Source organism: Meriones unguiculatus, chromosome 1, assembly GCF_030254825.1.
Source record: "Meriones unguiculatus strain TT.TT164.6M chromosome 1, Bangor_MerUng_6.1, whole genome shotgun sequence".
Taxonomy (NCBI): domain Eukaryota; kingdom Metazoa; phylum Chordata; class Mammalia; order Rodentia; family Muridae; genus Meriones; species Meriones unguiculatus.
Window position 1 is genome coordinate 61867462 of NC_083349.1, and position 19235 is coordinate 61886696.

General features: G+C 47.7%; 1 protein-coding gene across 2 annotated transcripts in view; it reads right to left on the bottom strand.

Annotated features, from left to right (window-relative positions):
- Window positions 1–14702: 14702 nt before the first annotated feature.
- Window positions 14703–19235, bottom strand: part of Stn1 (STN1 subunit of CST complex) — a 35855-nt gene continuing 31322 nt past the window's right edge. For both annotated transcript variants that reach the window (XM_060390871.1, XM_021640213.2), the window contains one exon: window positions 14703–15428. In XM_060390871.1, coding sequence (XP_060246854.1) covers window positions 15271–15428 — 158 coding nt within the window. In that variant the 3' untranslated portion in view covers window positions 14703–15270. The remainder of the gene's footprint in view (window positions 15429–19235) is intronic.

Below are 19235 nucleotides of genomic sequence, written 5' to 3' on the forward strand. Positions count from 1 at the left end.
TTTTTGTTTTTTTCCCAGGAAGCTATGGCCCCTAGAAGCACCCTGCAAGTGCAGGGCTGGGGTTGGTGGATGCATTCCCCAACTTCCTAGTCCAATGGTGGGACAAGCGTGAGGTGTGTATTCTACACTGTGTCTTTGAGAGTCCTGGGGAGTGGGCACCAGCGACCTCTCATCAACACAGGCTCCCTTGCTTTCTCCTTTTCCTACCCTGCTTCCCCATGTCCTTACCATGCTCCTTTCCTTTATGTCACCGCAAAGTCACCCGCATCCACATCACTGACATGGAGCACTGGGCCAGGTGGGAGGAGCCACATCCAACTTGCAACAGCACAGCAAGTTCAAACTGAGGCATCTATTGAGATCACAGTACTTCTCTCACTCACCACACATACGTTATCGCAGAACTGCTTCCTTCGCCGAGAGCTGCCTCCCCAGCCACAGTGATTGCTTGGGGTTGGATGTCTGATCTAAGCCACTGATAATATATTTATCCTTGCTGGGTGTAAATATTACCAAGCCACCACAGTGGCTGGTTGATGGGGACCGTAACTCCCATTGGTCCCATTGGACTAATGAGACTCCTTCCTTAGGACTTTTTAACTGGTGCTGGGGGAAGAAAGAGCTGTGAGACTAGAGGCACAGCTGCCCTCAGCCAGCTCTCTCATCACACATAGGTTCCTGTTCCCAAGTGTGCTGGCTAGTTTCATGTCAGCTTGACACAGTCTAGAGTCATGGAAAAGATAGGAATGTCAAACGAGAAAATGTCTCCGTAAGATCAGGCTGTGGGCAGGCCTTTAGGGTGTTTTCCTAATTAGTGATTGACTGGGGAGGGCCCAGCCCACTGTGGGTGGTGCCATCCCTGGGCTGGTGGTCCTGGGTTCTTTAAGAAAGCAGGCTGAGGAAGCCATGAGAAGCAAGCACCCCCCCCCCCCATGGCCTCTGCATGAATTCCTGCCTCCAGGTTCCTGCCATGTTTGAGTTCCTGTCTTGACTTCCTTCGAAGGTGAAAGTGTAAGCCAAATAAACCCTCAACTTGCTTTTGGTCCTGGTGTTTCATCACAGCAATAGTTAGCCTGACTAAACTCAGTGAGAGGGCACTGCCGATCCTCAAAGGAAGACATATGATGAAGGTATCCTTATGGCATCTGGATCCTAGGGATATAGTTCTCCCCAGTTAAAGTAAGAAACTACAAAGTAACAAGGTAACTGTTACAGTGAAAGTTTTATTAGTTATCCAACTGTGGAGGGAAAAAGGATATTTCAGATACTGTGTTTTTTTAATTCTAGATCTTTTTAGGTTTTTGGTTGTTGTTTTTTAAAGATACGGTCTCATGGAGACTGCCCTTGAACTTATTAGTAACTGAGAGTAACCCAGAAGTTCTGATTGGGTGCTGGTATTACAGGGTTGTTTGTTGTTGTTGTTGTTGTTTTTTCCTCTTCTTTAAAAAAAAAACAACTTAAAAAAAACTTCAAAACTTTTGTTTTAAGTTTCTAGATCTCTCACAAACAAAAAGGTATTCTTCAACTAATATCTTTTCCAAAGACTTGCCAATTCTGGCAATGTAGCTGTTCTACTGACTAGGATTTTCCTATTTCTTTATTATTGGTCACATTTTTCTTTTTCTTCAAATATCTAATTAGGGGACAAGGGATGAGGCAAAGTCTCGCTTTGTAGCCCTGCTAGCCTTGATTTACAAATCCTTCCACTCTAGCCTCTGGGGTGCAATGGCTGCAGACAGAAGTCACTGTGCTTGTCTACGTATCTAGTCATTTTTGCGCATGAATATTGTGACAGGTTGTAGACACTGGACTCTGTCCCTGGCCACTGAAGAACATTTCCTTTGTTTGTTTGTTTGTTTGCTTGCTTGCTTGCTTTGAAGACAGGGTTTCTCTGAGCCCTGGCTGTCCTGGAACTCACTCTGTAGACCAGGTTGGCCTTGAACTTAGAGAGCCACCTGCCCCTTCCTCCTGAGTGCTGGGATTACAGGCCTGTGGCACCACTGCCCAGCGAACATTTTCTTTTTTCAAACTGTTTTTACGTTTCTTTCTTTTGTGCATGTCTCTGTGGTGCAGCACTCATGCTACGGAGTGTGTGCATTTGGAGGACAGAGGACATCCTTCAGAAGTTGGTTCTCTCTGTCCATCATGTGGGCTCCAGGGATCGAACTCAGGAAGTCAGGATTGGTGGTGCTTTTACCAATTGAGCTGTTGTAGTTGGCAGTTATGTTGCTACTGGCAGATCATTGGTAGATCACAACACATTGCTTAAGATTTGGCTTTTAGGATGGATCTGTTCTTTCAAATGTTTTAAAATTTGTATGTGTATGGGTATTTTGCCCGCATGTGTATCTGCGCACTCCATGTGTGCATTGTCTGAAGAGGCCAGGAGAAGTTGTCGGATGCTCTGGGACCAGAGTTATAGATGGTTGTGAGCTACTGTGTGGGTGCTAGGAACTGAACCTGGTTCACTGGAATGAACGGTTAGGGTTCTTAACCACTAAGCCGCCACTTTCCTGGTTCTCTCTCTCTCTCTCTCTTCTCTCTCCCTCTCTCTCTCTCTCTCTCTCTCTCTCTCTCTCTCTCTCTCTCTGTGTGGTCTGGTGTGGTTTTTCAAGAGAGGGTTTCTCTGGGTAGCCCTGGCTGTCTTAGAAGTCTTTTCTCTTAAAGTGTGGCCCTTTCATCTTTTCAGCAAAATGCCCTTGGTGAGACTTTCAACTTCAAACTTCTCTTCCCTGTAATAGACAACAGTGAAATTTGTGCTTATTCTGTTTTTTGGTTTGTTTTTGCTTAGATTTCTGTGAGTCTCATGCATGTACTGTTCAGAGGTTGGTCAATGGTTTGCAGAGAATTTATACACACATTTGGGGGTTTCCAGCCATGTGACTTTCTTCCTCCTTCACATTTTCCCCCAGCTCCCAGTTGTGCCAGATGCAAACCCCTTCTCTTTAACTTTGTGCTCCAACCTAGTCTCTGCACAGTCCCTCCCCCATGCAAGTCAGCCACGGTTCTTTAGGCATTCTCTTGGGCCAGCAGCAGCAGCAGCACCACGACCCAAATGTGTAAACCAGAAAACCAGAAGCTTGGGGTAAGACCACTAAGCCTGGGATTTTTTTAATTTTTTTATTTTTTACTTATTTCTTTGTGGGTATGTGTATGTGTGTGTGCATGAGTGTGTGTGTGTGTGCCACAGTGTCTCTTTCCATCACATGGGCCCTGGGGATGAAACCTAGGTCATCAGGCTTGGTGGATGAGCCTGATGAACCATCTTGCCTGCCCAAAATCTGTGTTTGAACAAGCTCCCCAAAATTTCAGCATATTCGAATTTCAGAATGCCTTCTTTAGGAGAAAAGGCACACACAGCTACGGATCCTGTCCGCTTCTTTTACTGAAAGGTTTTCTGACATCACACAGATGTGTCCCTCCTCCTCAGACTCCAGTCACTATTTGTGGAAGGTTAGCCTGCAAATCAAGGTATTCTGTCAGACCAGAATTCACTGGGAAAAAAAGGGGGGTTCATTGTTATTTTACGTAGCTTACATATATGTGTATGCACCACATGTGCTCCTAGCACCCGAGGAGCCCAGAAGAGGGTGTTAGATTTCCTGGAATTGGAGTTACAGATGGTTGTGAACCACCATGAGGGTGCTGGGAACCAAACCTGGGTCTTCCCTAAGAGCAGTCAGTGCTTTTAACGCTGAGCCCTATGTTCCATATCCACGACCACATAAACCAGCTGCGGTGGGGCGTGCTTGTAATGCCAGCACTTGGGAGGCAGAAGCAGGAGAATCAGGAGCTCAAGGTCATCCATGACTAGGTAGCAAGTTCAAAGCCTGCCTGGGCTAGGCTGTTTCAGACCCTGTCTTGAAAAGAAAAGAAAGAAAAAGAGGGAAAAGTATGTAGTCTAAGCCACCTAATGGGCATGAAATAGTTTGGGAATTAGCTTCAACCAGGCTTAGGCATGCCTCTATGACAACTGTCACCATAGCATCAGGCCCAGGGAGAGGTGCTAAGTGAGACTGTGCAGAGAGAGGATGCAGTGTGGTATCTTCCTCATCCCTGTTCTGGAAATCCCCAGGACCTGAGTTTGAAGCCCAGGACATACACTGTAGAAGGAGAACTGGCTTCCACAAGCTGTCCTCTGGCCTCCACTTGCACATGGTGACATGTATGGGAAGCCTCAATAATTACATACATGTTTTGGGTTTTCTTTTTGATTTTTCTGAATTAAGAGTTTCTTTGTGTAACAGCCCAGGCTGTTCTTGAACTCGATTTGTAGACCAGACTGGCTTTGAACTCAGAGAGCCACCTGCCTCTCAGTGCTGGAATTAAAGGCATGCATTGCCGCTGCCCAGCCAGGGGAGGAGGGGAGGAGAGAGAGAGAGAGAGAGAGAGAGAGAGAGAGAGAGAGAGAAGACTGATTCAGAGATTTAGAGGAAGGATCACGTGGGAAGGACCAGGGAGAGGATGGCTATTTATAACCTGAGTGCAGAGCTCTCTAAGGAAAAGCCTTAGACGGGGACTTTCCGTCCCTGGAACTGTGTAAGACTCCAAGGCAGCAGCAGCGAGGCTGCCCCAGCAAACCGTAGCCTAGGTCTGGGAGGACCGAGGCTGCTTTCCTAACAGGCCATGGACGCTGCTAATGCTTCCAGTCTTAGCTCAGCGTGCTGAATGTCAGAGGCCTAGAAAAACGTGGCGCCCGGTCACTGTCTGGCATGGTCAGCAGCTGCAGATGTCACCTAGCTGGGGGAAGAGACGACATTTTTTTTTCTCAGACTCTGCCTTTGCTCATTCATTTTCATATTTATAATACTTTTTAAGGGCTTATATACAGTAGTATCTTTCAGCTTCTACAACAGAAGGGAGCAGGCTCTCCTAGCAATAAGAAGATGGCAGGGGTAGAGGGCTACTGGCCTGTGGGCAGTGGGCAGCACTACCATGTCCTTGTGCAGGAATGTAAGCTCCACATGGCTACAGTCCCTAAAATTTCAGGATAAATCAGAAATTTGGAACCCTTGAAGGGGCTAGCTGTATATTTTATTTTGGAAATACATATCTGTAAGTATATACATATTTTATGTATGTGAAGATCCATTAGTCTGTACAATTAAGATTTGTGCAATCAACTTCTTTCAAGTCATGCCACAAGGAAAAAAAAAAGTCTGCATAGGCATGCAAACATGGGCACTCTTGCCTCTGGGGACAAGGCAGGGAGGGGAGAGGTGGCTCTTATCTCTGTTTCGAATACCATGCCTTCGTAAAGAGGTAGCGAGTGAATGAGGCATAGCCGCACACAGACTCCCAGCATTCAGCAAGCTGAGGCAGGAGAATTGTGAGGCTGAAGTCTGCTGACTGCATAATGAGACTGTGTCTCAAAACACGGGCTCAGTGGGTGAAGGAAGGCTCACGTGGGTGAGAGACACTCAAGCCTGATGACCTGAGCTTGATCCACGCCCGGAACCCAGGTAACAATGACAGCTGTTGTGGCACGCGTAATCTCACTGCTCCTATAGCTAGAAGGGGGCAGAGACAAGAGAACTGTCTAGAAGCTCAGCGGCCAGCTCGCCTGGAGTGAGGAGGGCAGCACAAGCAAGCAAGACCTGCCTCCAAGAAGCCGGAAGGGAGAAGTGACTCCTGCAAGTTCTCTGGCCTCCTTACACATGCGCATGCTCACAGACATGTATGCATATGTATGTGTATGTATATGTATATACATATATATATTTAAATAACAAAGCAAATGAAACAAAAGCATAAGGCATGGCCAGCTGGAGCACACGGGGATGTGTCACCAGCCGATCCACTTTCAGGGTACTTATGTGGGGTCCCCTTTGTGCATTTCTGTATGTTTGGAAACGTGTCACAGCTAAACATTGCAATGTTAAAGGAAGCAATACCTGTGAAGACATGAGCCCACCCCACCCTGGGAGGCCACGAGGCAAGGCTCCTGCCTCCCTCCCAGGTTGGTGCCGTTTAGGGAGGCACACTGCTGCCAGGTCCCAGCTCTCCTCCATCTTCAGTAAACACCTGCTCCCTCCGCGGCATGGGTGCGTCTTGAGGTCACCGTCCCCCTGGTCAGCCCAGCATCCCACGTGACATTCATCACCACAAGTGGCATTCTCTCCTTGCAACTCAGCGGCACTCAGGGGAAGTTTATGTGCCATCCCTGATTTAGACACTGTGTTGGGCCTATGGTTTAGGATCACTGGAGAATGACTTCTCTCTCTGACCCTGAAAACAATACATTCTTGTAGTTAAACTCAATAGAAGCCTGGGTTCCAGGCTGTTAGGCAGGTTGGTCTCTAAGATTCAGTTTTCTTGTCTGGCTAACAGGAATGATCATAGTATTGATCTGCTTAGATTTACCTGATGATTGAAGTTTGCTCTAAACTGGTTCACAACTGTTCAGCAATCAGTAGCTATTACTAAGTTGATTTTACTTGGAATATCTTTCTTATATCATGGGTTAAGTCTGAGGCAGCAGGCTGACTCCACTGACACCTGACCTGTAAGCCTCAAGAAGAAAGTGCTGAGACATTTGAAATTAGCCTCCGGTCTGCAAGGAACTACCTTCTTCTGGCTTTGGAAAGACTCGCAAGCATTGGATCAAACCTAGAAAGGAAGAGACAGGCAGCAGCTGAACACGTTGCTGTCTTGTCCTGTCTCCTTCCAACTCCAAGGCCTGGGTACCTGCCTGTCCCTTTGGTCCCGGTTACCAGGCAGCCAAGCAGTTTGTTGACAAGAGTTGCCAATGTGGGATTAGGCGCTCCAGGTAACCGTCTGGGAACAGCGCCCACTGGTGGCCTGTGGTTTCAAAGGGTTTTAACCATGACTAATGAAGCTGTAAAGGATGAACACAGATTCCAGAAAATACATTCCTTCAGGGCATAGAATTTCAATTACTTTTCAGTCCATCTTTCTTTATCTTTTATATATATATATATATATATATATATATATATATTTAGTTTTTTGAGACAAAGTCTCATACATCCCAGGCTGGCCTTGAACTCATTATGCAATCGAGGTTGATCCTACTGTCTCCACCTCTGATCCACTCTGCCAAATTCACATGTCAGGGATGGGTTTGGGGCTTTGTGCAGGCCCGACAAGCACTCTGCCACCAGAGCCACAACCTCAGCCTTACTATGTTTTTAAGCTAACACTTGTTAAACTCTTTTCACTCACAACCCCTTTTTAACTGAGAAAATCCTATGCCTGGGTAGCTGGGTATACAAAAGAAACATTTAGTGATAATAAATCAAAAAGAAATTTACTTTGAACCAGATGTGGTAGCACATATCTGTAAACCTAACACTTGGGAAATAGAGACAGGAGGATCAGGAGTTCAACGCTAGCCTCAGCTCCATGGTGACTTTGAGACTATCCCTGGCTACATAAGACCCTATTTCAAAAAAGAAAGAAAAAGGATTTATTTTAAAGTAACTTTTGTTTTGATAGTCACATAATTCTAACATTTATTAATGTAAAACATTTTTATTCAACTCCAATAATATTTTTACATATCAAAATAAATCTTGGTTGAATGTTTGATATGGCAGGGCCAACATTTTTCAGAACTGATAGGTTTGTGTTTTATGATTTCCAGTGCTGGGGCTTGATGATGGCTCTGCAGTTAAGAACACTGGCTGCTCTTGAAAAGGACCTGGGTTCAGTTTCCAGCCCCACATAGTAGCTCCCAGGGATAACCCCAGTTCAGGAGGTCTGATGCCCTCTTCCGGCTCCTCAGGCTCCGGAATGCGTGTGGTGCACACAGGTACACTCAGACACCCACACAGACTCATAAAAAGGCACTGATGCCCAGAAGGCATTGATGCTATGTATTTATGCGCACAAAACGACAAAAATATATTTAGAGACATTTCAGAAATTGTTGGAAATTCTGTTATAATTCCAAATTAAAATATTTAATGATTTTTAAAATAAAACCCGAGTCAGCCATTCAAACAACCAGTACTACAGTCAAACACTCTTGGACCGCTGAGATGACTCAGGGAGTAAAGACCTTTGTCGTCAAGCCTTACGACCTGAGTTTGAACCCCAGAACTCACACAGTAGAAGAGTCAGCTCCTACAAGCTGCCCTCTGCCCTCCACATGTACAACTTCACACACACATACACACACACACACATGCTTTTTCTTTATATATAGATGGTAACAAAATTTTAAATGTTGCTATTAAAATTTTAAAAGCCTGAGGTCAAACAAAACCCTTTTGCACCTCAAAGTTATATATAAATCATGTGCCTTATGATCCATTTGATGGAAAATTCCAAGTCTGCCTGTGCTGGTGGCCCAGCCCTTACTGGAGTGCTGAGACCAGCATTCCCAAGCCAGCTGTCATCTCCAGGAGACCAGTTCCCATTTCTTGCCCTTCGCCAAGGGCAGGCAAGCCTAGACACCAGCAGACACCACAGGCACAGGCAGAGCTTGCTGACACCTATTGAAGCTTCTGGGCTGGGCTGGGCTGGGCAGGGCTTGGCTTGGCTTGGCTGGGCTGGGCAGGGCTGGGCAGGGCAGGGCAGGGCTTGGCTTGGCTGGAACAGGCTAGCTGCTGCCACTGCAATGTGTAAGCCCTCATGCTTCTTCATGTTGAGAGAGGACTCATGGCTCAGGGGCTTTCGGAATCTTCTGAGTCTGGCTATGTTGCTCACTCACCTGCATCCTGCTTAGCCAGGTACAAACAGCCAGGTACACTTTCCTTGCTGGTCAGCATGTCTAAGGCCTGTGGGACAGGGCAGATCATAAAAGGGTGAGCCCTGCCAAGAAATTATACACACACACACACACACACACACACACACACACACACACCAACACTTAGGTAGAGAGTAGGACAACTTGTAGGAATCAGTACTTTCCTTCCACCATGTGGGTTCTGGGGGTTAAAGTAAAGTCATGAGGCTTGGTGGCAACTGTCTTTACCTGCTGAGCCGTCTTGAGGGCCCCTCTCCTACCTTCTCTAAGGAGTGTTTGCCAATGGTTTCCAGTGATTGAGGACAGGTGTTCTTGTTCTTGGAGGAAAACAAGCAATGCCTCCAGCCACACCATGGCATTATCCCTTTCTTTGCCACTCAAAAATAGCATTCTGAAATGCAAGCAGGTTGGAATGACCTCATTCTGAGATTCACCCGGAATTTCTTCTAACTGTGCATTATGAATTTTACTTTCAAAACTCAAGTGGGTGAGACTTGTCATTTTCCTTTCCTTTAATTTCAAGTTGTCTTGGGTGAGCCTTCATCCTGTAGGCTGGCACAAAAACCAGACTGGTAGTGGGAGGGTGAATGGGTAAGTTCACCCGTTCCTGAGGATCCTTGGGAATCCAGAACTACATAGCTAGAAAACAGACAGGACTACCCTCCTCCTGAGACCAAAGCCTATGCTGATAGCTGAGGGTCCCCACCTGATGTCCCTTCAGGACAGGGGCTTGTGATCCCCTCCTCTGCAAGCTCAGGCCTGGAATCTTCCATGAAGCTAAGATTCAGGCTGAGGCCACGCCCTTCTCAGAGATACCACAGAGCCTCTGCATAGAAGCCTTGCTGTTCTGGCCTCTGCCACGGGACAGTCAGAGAGGACTTCTTTACAGTCTGCACTGCCTGGGGTCCACTCATCTGGAAACCCTCCCCAGGCTCCCGGGTTCCGGAAAACATCCCCCAGGCTGCCTGCACAAGCAACTCCCCAACTCAGTTCCACACCAAATTTCCCTGAGGTAAAGCTTGCTTGCTACCTACAAAGGAGTCTGGGGAAACAGGAACTATGCTAACATCTCAGTATAGTAGCATGCCATTCATCTTAGAGTAAATTCATTGTCCACAAATTCCAGTATGGCACAAAAGCCGGCAGCTGTGACAGAGTTCATGCAATGCTGCCATTATTCTGGAAAGTGGAGCTAAGAACACAATGGAAGCATGCTCTGTCTCCCCTCCCCTTCCCTGGTATCCTTTATTCGTAGTTTGTCTTCAGAATGAAAAGTAAAGACCCTCAGCCCCAAGGGTACAATTCCTAACAAAGATGATCAAAATGGGTGTTGCCCAGTGCCCCAATTAGCTTCACTAACCCAGTTAACTAATGAAAATGAAAACCCCAGCCTGTTAGGGTGATTAGGCTCTGAGACGCAGATGGAGGCTCCATTCAGCCTGCTTCTACTGCCTCCCTGCTTCACTAGCTCTTTCCCACAGGCATTCGTGGTTCCCCACATTCAGCTCAGTGGTGATAGTGCCTGAAGGGTGTCTCGTCCATGAGACCTGTGGCTTGGTAATATCGTCACTGGTCTTAAAGAGATCACTGAAACCAGGCATGATGGCACACATCTGTAATCCCTCACTAGGGAGGCTGATGCAGGAGGATCAGGAATTCCATGCCAGCTTGGGCTACGTGGTGAGAGAATTCAACTGGGCTAGGGAGATGGCTCAGTGGGTAAAACGTTGGCCACGTAAATGTGAAGACCAGCATTTAATCCACATAAACATGGGCGTGGTAGTGCACTTTTGCCAGGAGATGGGGGAGATGGCGGAGCCAGGAGAAACCCTGGAAGCTTGGGGGCCAGCTAACCTGCTGTACACAACAGTGACAGAGATCTTGTTTCCAATAAAGTGAGGCTTGTCCTTTGACCTCACATTCACTCTATGCTGTGCAACCATATTTGTACATATGACAGCATGCACACAACACACACACACAAAACACACACATACACACACGCAATCCTGAACCGACGCCATCAAATGGTCTTCAAGCTTCCTCTTTCTGACTCAGCTGAAAATGTAGCAAGTTACTTTGCCATAACAGAACTTTGGGGTTTGGAATTCTTGTATATACAGAACCTGGTGTTATCCTGGGATTTGCCTGTTTGTCTTCATAAACACAGGAGAGGTTAGCTGGCAGCAGACAGGTTGCCAAATTTCACCAGAAACAGGCTGACTCAAAAGTCAGCGCTACACTACACAAAACTTAGTAGTCTGCGTACAGGCTCACGTCCAGCCCTCTGCCAGGAGAACAGCAGGCATTGAAGACAAAGCTCTCTGTCCTGCGACACCGGCCCTCCAGGATGTTGGTGCACAGCCTCTTCCCAGCGTCTGCTGCTGGTGTTTCTGCGGAGACACTCACTTCATAGTCTGACTTTCCCATAGGCTTCGTATAAACTTAGCAGGGGAACAAAGAGATGTTTTTGGGTAGCCTCGAAGAGGCCACTTGTGGAAGAGAAACCACATTAATAAGAAAGTGTAGATGCTTTTGCCAATGGAAAATTAGAAGTTTGCTTGGTTTCAATCATTGGCACTGAGTCTTGAATCCCTCACAGTTGAATGGACTTTATCCCACTTGGCTTTTTCAGCCAGTGTCTTGGCACGCCATCAGAGAGGAAAATAATTACAAAGAAGTGTCTTAGAGGAATGAGGAGCGCTGGTCGTTACCAGAAGGGGAAAATCATGGCTCTTCAGGCAAACCCATGACTAGACAGTAGCACCATTTGTCTTCTCGCCTCTGCAAGCTATGTGTGGGCCCACGCTTCTCCAAACAGGCGTGCATCGAGAGCTGGAGGACCTTACTCCGAGCCTCTCCTTTTCCAGGGACCCTCTGGTTGGTTTTTTTATACATAAGCTATAGCTCAACTGCTCCCCCCCTCCCCTGGGCTTTCCAAGACCTTTCCTTAGCTCTGCAGTGTCCTTATTCTTCTGTGAGGGAAAGGCCTCCCAGGCTTGTCTATTCAAGTTTCTGGTGGATGGGGATGGGAAATAACATCATGTTTAATTATGAGTGTGTGTGTGTGTGTGTGCACAAGTGCTGGTGTGGAGGAGAGGGGTGCTAGATCCCCTAGGACTGGAGTGACAGGTGGTTGTGAGCCACCTCAAATAGTTGATGGAAATGGAACTCACGGGGACCAGTACATGCTCTATAGCACCGAACCGTCTCTCCAGTGATCCACCTTCTCTGTGTAGCCCTGGCTGTCCTAGAACTTGCTCTGTAGACCAGGCTGGCCTTGAACTCACAGATAGCTGCCTGCCTCTGCCTCCTGATGCCAGGTTCAAAGGTGTGTGCACCACTGTCAGGCCTCCAGCCTCCTATGTTAACTCTATTATTACTGCATGTGTGTGCAGGCCTGCATGTGGAGGTGTGCGTGCTACTGTGCACGAGTAGAGGTCAAAGGGCAACCTTGTAGAGTAGGTCTCTCTTTCCAGGAATTGAGCGCAGGCCACCAGCGTGTCCCTTTACCCTCCAGGCCATCTTTTACAGGCCCGTTTATTACTTTTTTTAGAGCCACGATTTGTGAAGACATTAATTTGAAAGCATTTGGCACCTCACCTTTCAAAGGGCACAGACGTTAGTCTCTGGTGAGCATTTCTAATGTTTGTTACGTACAGCTATCCATGTAACACCTCTCAAGTGAATCAGAGTGTTACATTAATGTGATTTTGCCCAGAAACTGACCCTGAGGCAAAGACTTCAAGAAAGCAAGAACTTTCTCTTGGGAGATGCAGAGAACAGGGGTAGGGGCAGAGGAGACAGGAAAGGGAAGCTGGCAGAGATCTGTTATGACCCAGGTGCCCTGGCTGAGTTTAGTTGGAGGGATGTTAATTCTGAGTACCCCCAGCCTGAAGAGCTTTCTGAACACTGGGGGAACCCTCAGGAGAGGCAGGCCTGAGGAGCTGGAAACAGCCAGCTACAAACAAAAGTGGGATGTCTCAAAGATGCGCTAGGCCCTGCCCTGGGTACGAGGGACACAGGAAACAGCGATTCTAGCCTCCTGGAGCTCTCTGGGGGACAGACGACAAACAGGGCAAGCAGGCAAACATCTGGAGCGTGTTAGGCAGTAACTAGCGCTGTGGGCAGAACAAAGCTGGGAAGCCGAAATTGGTTACAATCAGCTAAGAGGGCCGGGGTAGGCCTCACCGAAAAGGTGAGTTACACAGAGACTTGAAGAAGAGCAGAGGCCTGTCACCAGGCAAGGCTGAGCGCAGTGCCATGAGGTGAGGCGTAGCAGAGCCTTGCTGTCCACTGAGATGCCCCAGGCTCCGACCTAAAGAAGACTCAAAGCCATAGAGAGTGGGAGCAATGCAGGACCCCCGTGGCTGCTGTCCTGAGGGCTGACAACGAGCCGGAGAGGAGGTGACCGCAGTGCTCTGGGAAGGTGGTAATAGGGAGCGAGCACATCCCAGAAACACTCGTGGAGGCATCAAGACAACCTGTAGCTGTAGTTTGGGTGTGGGCTGAAAGACACTGACACACTTGACCTGAGTGTCTGGAAACAGAGCTGGCGTCTCCTGCATGGGGGGTGGGGGGCAATATCAGGAGTAAGGCAGGGCCTGGGGTCATCCAGACATTGGCTCTGAATGGATTAAACTAGTGATGTCTCTAAGACACCTAAGCAGATGCCAGTACAGGGTTAGGTACAGGGGTGTAACGGTGGCAGACAGGCCCAACCTCATGCCAACTGGGAAGCCTGGCAGCAAGCATGAGGTTAAGGTCCCGGAGAACAAGACAGCTAGAAAAGAGGTATGGGCTCCCAGGGAGACAGAAGACTAAGTAAAGAAGGCGCAGCCAGGGAGTCTGGTGTCCTAGAAGGCAAATGCAGCCTAGGAGGAGGAAATGATGAGCCGTGTCTGTGTAGACCTGTGCTACACACATGATGACTGTGGAAAGGCACGCAGGGAGTTTTCTATCAATGGCATTAAAACACATGATCAGCCCGGGGACTTGATTTCCCTCTCACCACATCCCCCATGGCAGCAGTAGCTGGCCATCTGTTCCATCATTTTAATGGCTAGGTAGCATTTCACTGGGTGTATGGCTCATACTTAACTTCTCCAAATATAAATCATTATAGATTATGCAGAGATGGACATCCTGTGCATTTATGCTTTCACACTTTTTGGAGGTTTGTGTTCCTTGGAGAGGAATCCTCGGAGGGTCACTCTATCCAGCACATGCCCATTTTATGTCCTGGTTCTAGGCTCCCTCCCCAGAAGCTCCAGTAATCAGGATGTATTCATTCAGCACAGAGCAGCCCCTGGCCTGGAGGAAGAATTCATGCAGAGACCCTTCCGAGCACACGGAAGACCAGGTGGCTGTATCACCCCCACTAATAAGGAGTCACCAGAGGTCTGGGTCCAGTCAGCGGAGCCCAGGACAGGAAGTGACCTGCCAGTTTGAACTCTGGCTTGTGAACGTGAAAGCACTCATCCACAGAGGATGGAACAGCTCCTGGGCCCAAGGGATTTCCAGCTGGGCCCTCCAGACTCTGTTACGTCAGAAGCTAGCACAGCAGACTAAGGCAGATGTGCTCTCTGCGAAATGACTGTAATTAACTCCAAATCTTTCTGCACACTTTATTTCTGCTGGCTGGATCTGCCATTTGCTGTTGGAACAAGCCTGCTACATAACTCAGATGTTTTCTTTACCTTGTCATTCTGAGCAAAAGCACGACTCCATCACCTGTCTGGGCACACACCAAGCCTTTGTCTGGACGGTGTCGGCACACCCTGCACACTCAGCGGCAACCTTGAAAATAACACCGTCAGCTAGACAGCTCGCTGACAACCTCTGCCATCTTCAGGGGCACCAAGGGACCACACAGTTAGCTGGGCACCTCTTTGAGTGCAGGAAAATGTTCAGAGATAGCTTTTAAGTCATAAGGAAACAAGTGCAGGAAAATGTTGAGACAGCTTTCAAGTCATAAGGAAACGAATTAAAACGTTAAGCCATACTTCGGATCCTTTATTCGCCAAGGCCAATCTGCAAACCTCAGCAGCAGTCACTGCTGGTGCTGGAGCCTTGGGAAGAGAGGCAGTCAATCACTCTGGGAGACTATGGCCCTATATGAGCTTTTTACAAACCAGGGCAGCCAGGTGGGGATGCATGTAGTAGCCTGGAGTGTGTAAAGTGTTCTGTCAGTGTGGTCTGGCCATCGCCTCTTCAGTTCCAGATGCGTAGACGCCTTTATGCTCCTCTATCAAGCCTGGGATGTCCCATTATCAAGACAGGGCCCGTGGATTCAGAGTGGTGATTAAGCCAGCAACACTGCTTCCTCCCCTTCTGCTCGGAGTGCACTAGGACCAGCCAGGGAGTTGACGAGGAAAGTTTGTGTGTCTCGGCTGACATCAAAGCCATCTGACTCAGGGGCATACCAAGTGGTAGGAAGTCAGGTCCTATTTTCCCAGTGACTAAATTTAGTGAGATTATATACACGTAAGTCTGTACAGCACCTGTGAGCACAACCTGGGGAAAAGCCACCTGTGTCTGCTCCACGGCTCTGCTCAGAAGGCCGTGTAGTAGTGATCTCCAGTGCTCACGATGTCACTCTGGTCTTCTAGGAGCTCCAGCACCTGCTGCATCACAGCCCTGTTCAGGTCCCAGCGGAGGTTCAGGCGCACGCAGCTCAGGACATGCATCACATGGCAGCCCTTCTCCACATCTATGGGTGAGGGCAGACATTAAGCACGATGGTCAGGCCTCCTCTGTCCCTCCCCAGGTCTCCCAAGGCAGCACGGCATCATGACCAGATTCAGGATGATTCTTTTCACAGCAGGTCTAAAGCACACCACTTCACATGGCCGCACTGCCACAACCAGGCCCAGGCCCCACATGCGTGCCCTCCCGTGACACAGCCTATCTCTCAACACTCTGCTCTGCAACGTTCAGGGCCTTCAGTCAGTCTCCATACCCCTGACCTGGCGGCTGTGTGGTCCTGACAGACCCTTTTCTCTGGTACACAGAACTGAACCTTGGCTTCCCAGGAGCCTCTGGGGACTCACAGCAGAGCTGGTCTCTCAGAGGCCCTGACCTGATGGGGCCCCTTCTCCACCCTTTAGCCCATCCCATGTTTCCTCTCCTGGCTGCCACTGAGTCATACCTGTCATTACTTTAGTAATCTTTTACCTTCTGACCCCAAACAAAGACCACTGGGTACTCAGTGATAAATTTGGAGGCTGGCAACTCCCCTTCCTCAGGTTTCCTCCTGAGGCTTGTGGCTACTAAACGATCATTAACTCTATTTTCATGGGTTAGCATGAAAATAGTTTTCCTATCCTGGTAGGAAAAAAAAGAAAAGACTACAACAGAAAAATGAGGACGCCTTGCATTATGCTCTGTCACTTTACCTCATATGGACATCTTCTGAGGTAAGCATTAGCCTGAGTCAAAGCGGAGCCTCATCACTAAAAGCAAGCCCTGGTACCAACCACCTGATCTGCATTCACATGGTGACAGAGGGCTTTAGGTCCCGGGAGTGCACTCAGAGAAGCAATTTGACCCTCATGTACTTTTGCAGCACTGAGCAAGTCACAGTCCGCACAAGAATCAGTTCTCTTACAGTTTGTTGGTTGTGGGACAGGGACAACTTGCCTAAGGTCCTGGACTAACAAAGACTGGACGGTGACCTCTAGTGGCTGGGTCTCCTCATTGCTCTCGGAATGCTGCCATGGTACAGCAAACCACACTCACACAGGTAAAATGACATGGTGTCCCTACACTGAGGAGCTGAAGCCCTCCAGTGAACCTAGGTGAGACACGCATGTATGTGCTTTGTGCTTAATTTTTCAACTCATGAGAACATTTTCAGAGTCAAAAGACATTTTTAATATAGAACTCTTTTTGGGATAATTTACCATTTTTCTACCATACTTTAAGCTGAAATCCAGGGTATTTAACACTAAGCCACCTATAGTGGAGAAAAATCCACACAAAGACTTCACCTGAAAGTGCTAGTTCTCGTTTCCATATTCAGCTGAGAGGCAGAGAGCTAGAACAGCTCCCAGGACCCCAGGCTGGAGGTAAGGGCTATTAGTCACTGTCCCAGCAGGGAAAGGGAAACTAACTCACTTTTCTCATTCCTTCCTAGCCTAAATTACAATGTTTTCAACAGTTCTCTGAACACCAGTTCACCTACCTGTCACATTGATCCTTCAGGTAGACATTACTGTCACCTGCCCTGCAGCCAGGCTCTTTCTGATGCCACATGCTGCACACCCTTCAGACAATCCCCTCTAACTCCTTCCAGGAGCTAACACAGGCTTAGTGTAGACACTTTCCTTGTTGTGGTATCTTTGTTCAGATACTCAGCAATGGCTCCATCATTCTAAACATCATTTATTTTACATGATAGGTAAGAGATGAACTAGAGGCCCAGTAAGGATGACAAAATAGGGGCTGGAGAGATGGCTCAGCGATTAGGAGCACTGGCTGCTCTTCCAGAGGATCTGGATTCAACTCCCAGCACCCACATGGCAGCTTACAACTGTCTATAACTCCTGTTCCAGGGAATCTGACACTCTCACACAGACATGCACACAGTCAAAACACCAATGTACATAAAATAAAAATTAAAAAAATTAAAAATGTTAAAAAAAAAAAAGAATGACAAAATAAAAGGCTAACTAGCCTCTCTGGACAACTGTGAAATACCATCTAGCTACTTAAATTTGAGGCCATTTTCCATGCATGGTGCAATTGCCAACAACCTCTAGAAGTCAAGGCTGGGTGGAAAATGGAAGGTAGAGGCAATGCCCATACAAGCTAACCTTGAGTTTCTAGAAAAGATGGACTGTGAATGTGCAACTGTACGGAGCATCCCTAGACTGATGCTGGCCTGGTGTGAAGAAGGAATTTGACTTCCTCTGCAGTTTTGACTTTTTAGGATCTGCACACACTATTATTCAGGAACAACCCTCTTTACTGCCCTCAGTTATAACAATAGAAAGACAAGTAGTCACAGCCAATGCTAAGAGTTCCTGTGAGATCTTGCTCCAGCGCTTTGTCGGGTGGGAGTTATTTGAGCTAGGTGATTGGCCTGTGGCTCGTAGAGGCCTGCATGTATGGGGAACACAGCACAAAGGAGCATGGCCCTTACTCCCACAGATTGCTAGGAAAACCAGGGATGTTAAGCACTCAGGGTGGTCTTTCCAGTGGGAAATATGTAAAACTTGTTTTCCTTCCAGAAAATATTGCAGCTTGGTGATCTGCAATATTTGTTGGGTCAGGCCGTATCAAACTCCTATAACCAGGACTGGAGGTAGCTAGCAATCTAAATGGCCCTTACATTACTTGTACAGCCAGGCGCTCCCACAGTCAGGACTGGAGATACCTAATAGTCTAAATGGCCCTTACACTATCTGTATAGCCGTGCTCCTCCAAGCTCCCACAACTAGGACTAGAGAAACCTCAGTGTCTAAATGACCCTTACACTATCTGTATAGCCAGGAGCTCCCCCAACCTCTCAACCAGGACCAGAGGTGGCTAATAGCCCAAAAGCCCTCTATAGTATCTGTATGATGGAGACCAGGCCAGGTTCTTCCCTGGCCCTTAAGCTATTTCTAGAACCTGTCTTCTTAGAAGAAACAACATGTACTCTGAGTTGAGTTTCAATGCATATGCTTCCTTCCTTGTGCAGTGGGGATTGTATTACACCAGGAAGTTTTTTTTCCAAATCATACTGCATTTAAATATGCGGGCAAATAAACCGCCTGGCACCAGATTCCGCATTCTAGGTTGACAATGTCAATTCCTTTTTTTTCTTTTTTAAAGATTATCTATCTATCTATCTATCTATACATACATACATACAATATTCTGCCTGTGTGTGTGCCTACATGCCAGAAGAGGGCACCCGATCTCATTATAGATGGTTATAAGGCACCATGTGGTTACTAGGAATTGAACTCAGGACCTCTGGAAGAGCAGCCAGTGCTCTTAACCTCTGAGCCATCTCCCCTGCCCCAACAATGTCACTCTTTATCAAGTTTTCATTCTCACCTGTTCGCAGTTTACTTCCCCGCCTGCCGTGAGCACCTGCAGGGGCCCCTCACTCCTTACAGACCAAGTGGAAGAGCCTATCCACCTGACAGCCCACCAGCAGGCAGGAGCTCACCAGTGAGTATATATAGAGCTGTCACTGTTTTACTGGTGTGTGTGTGTAGGCATGCACATGCCATGGCTTGTCAATGAATCTGGGAGTTGGTTCTTGCCATCTACCTTGTTGGTTTCTGCTGCATGCTGTATGTTCCAGGCTAGCTGGCCCCTAAGCCTCCTGGACAGTCTTCCAACTCTGCCTCCCATTTTGTTATAGGGGTGCTAAGAACACAGATGTATGGCACTGAACCTAATTTTTTTGTGGGTCCCAAGGATTTGAACTCTGATTATCAGGCTTCCACAGCAAGTACTTCTACTCACTGAGCCATCTTTCCAGGAAAACTTGTGATTCTTACTGTGGCTCTGGTCACCAGGC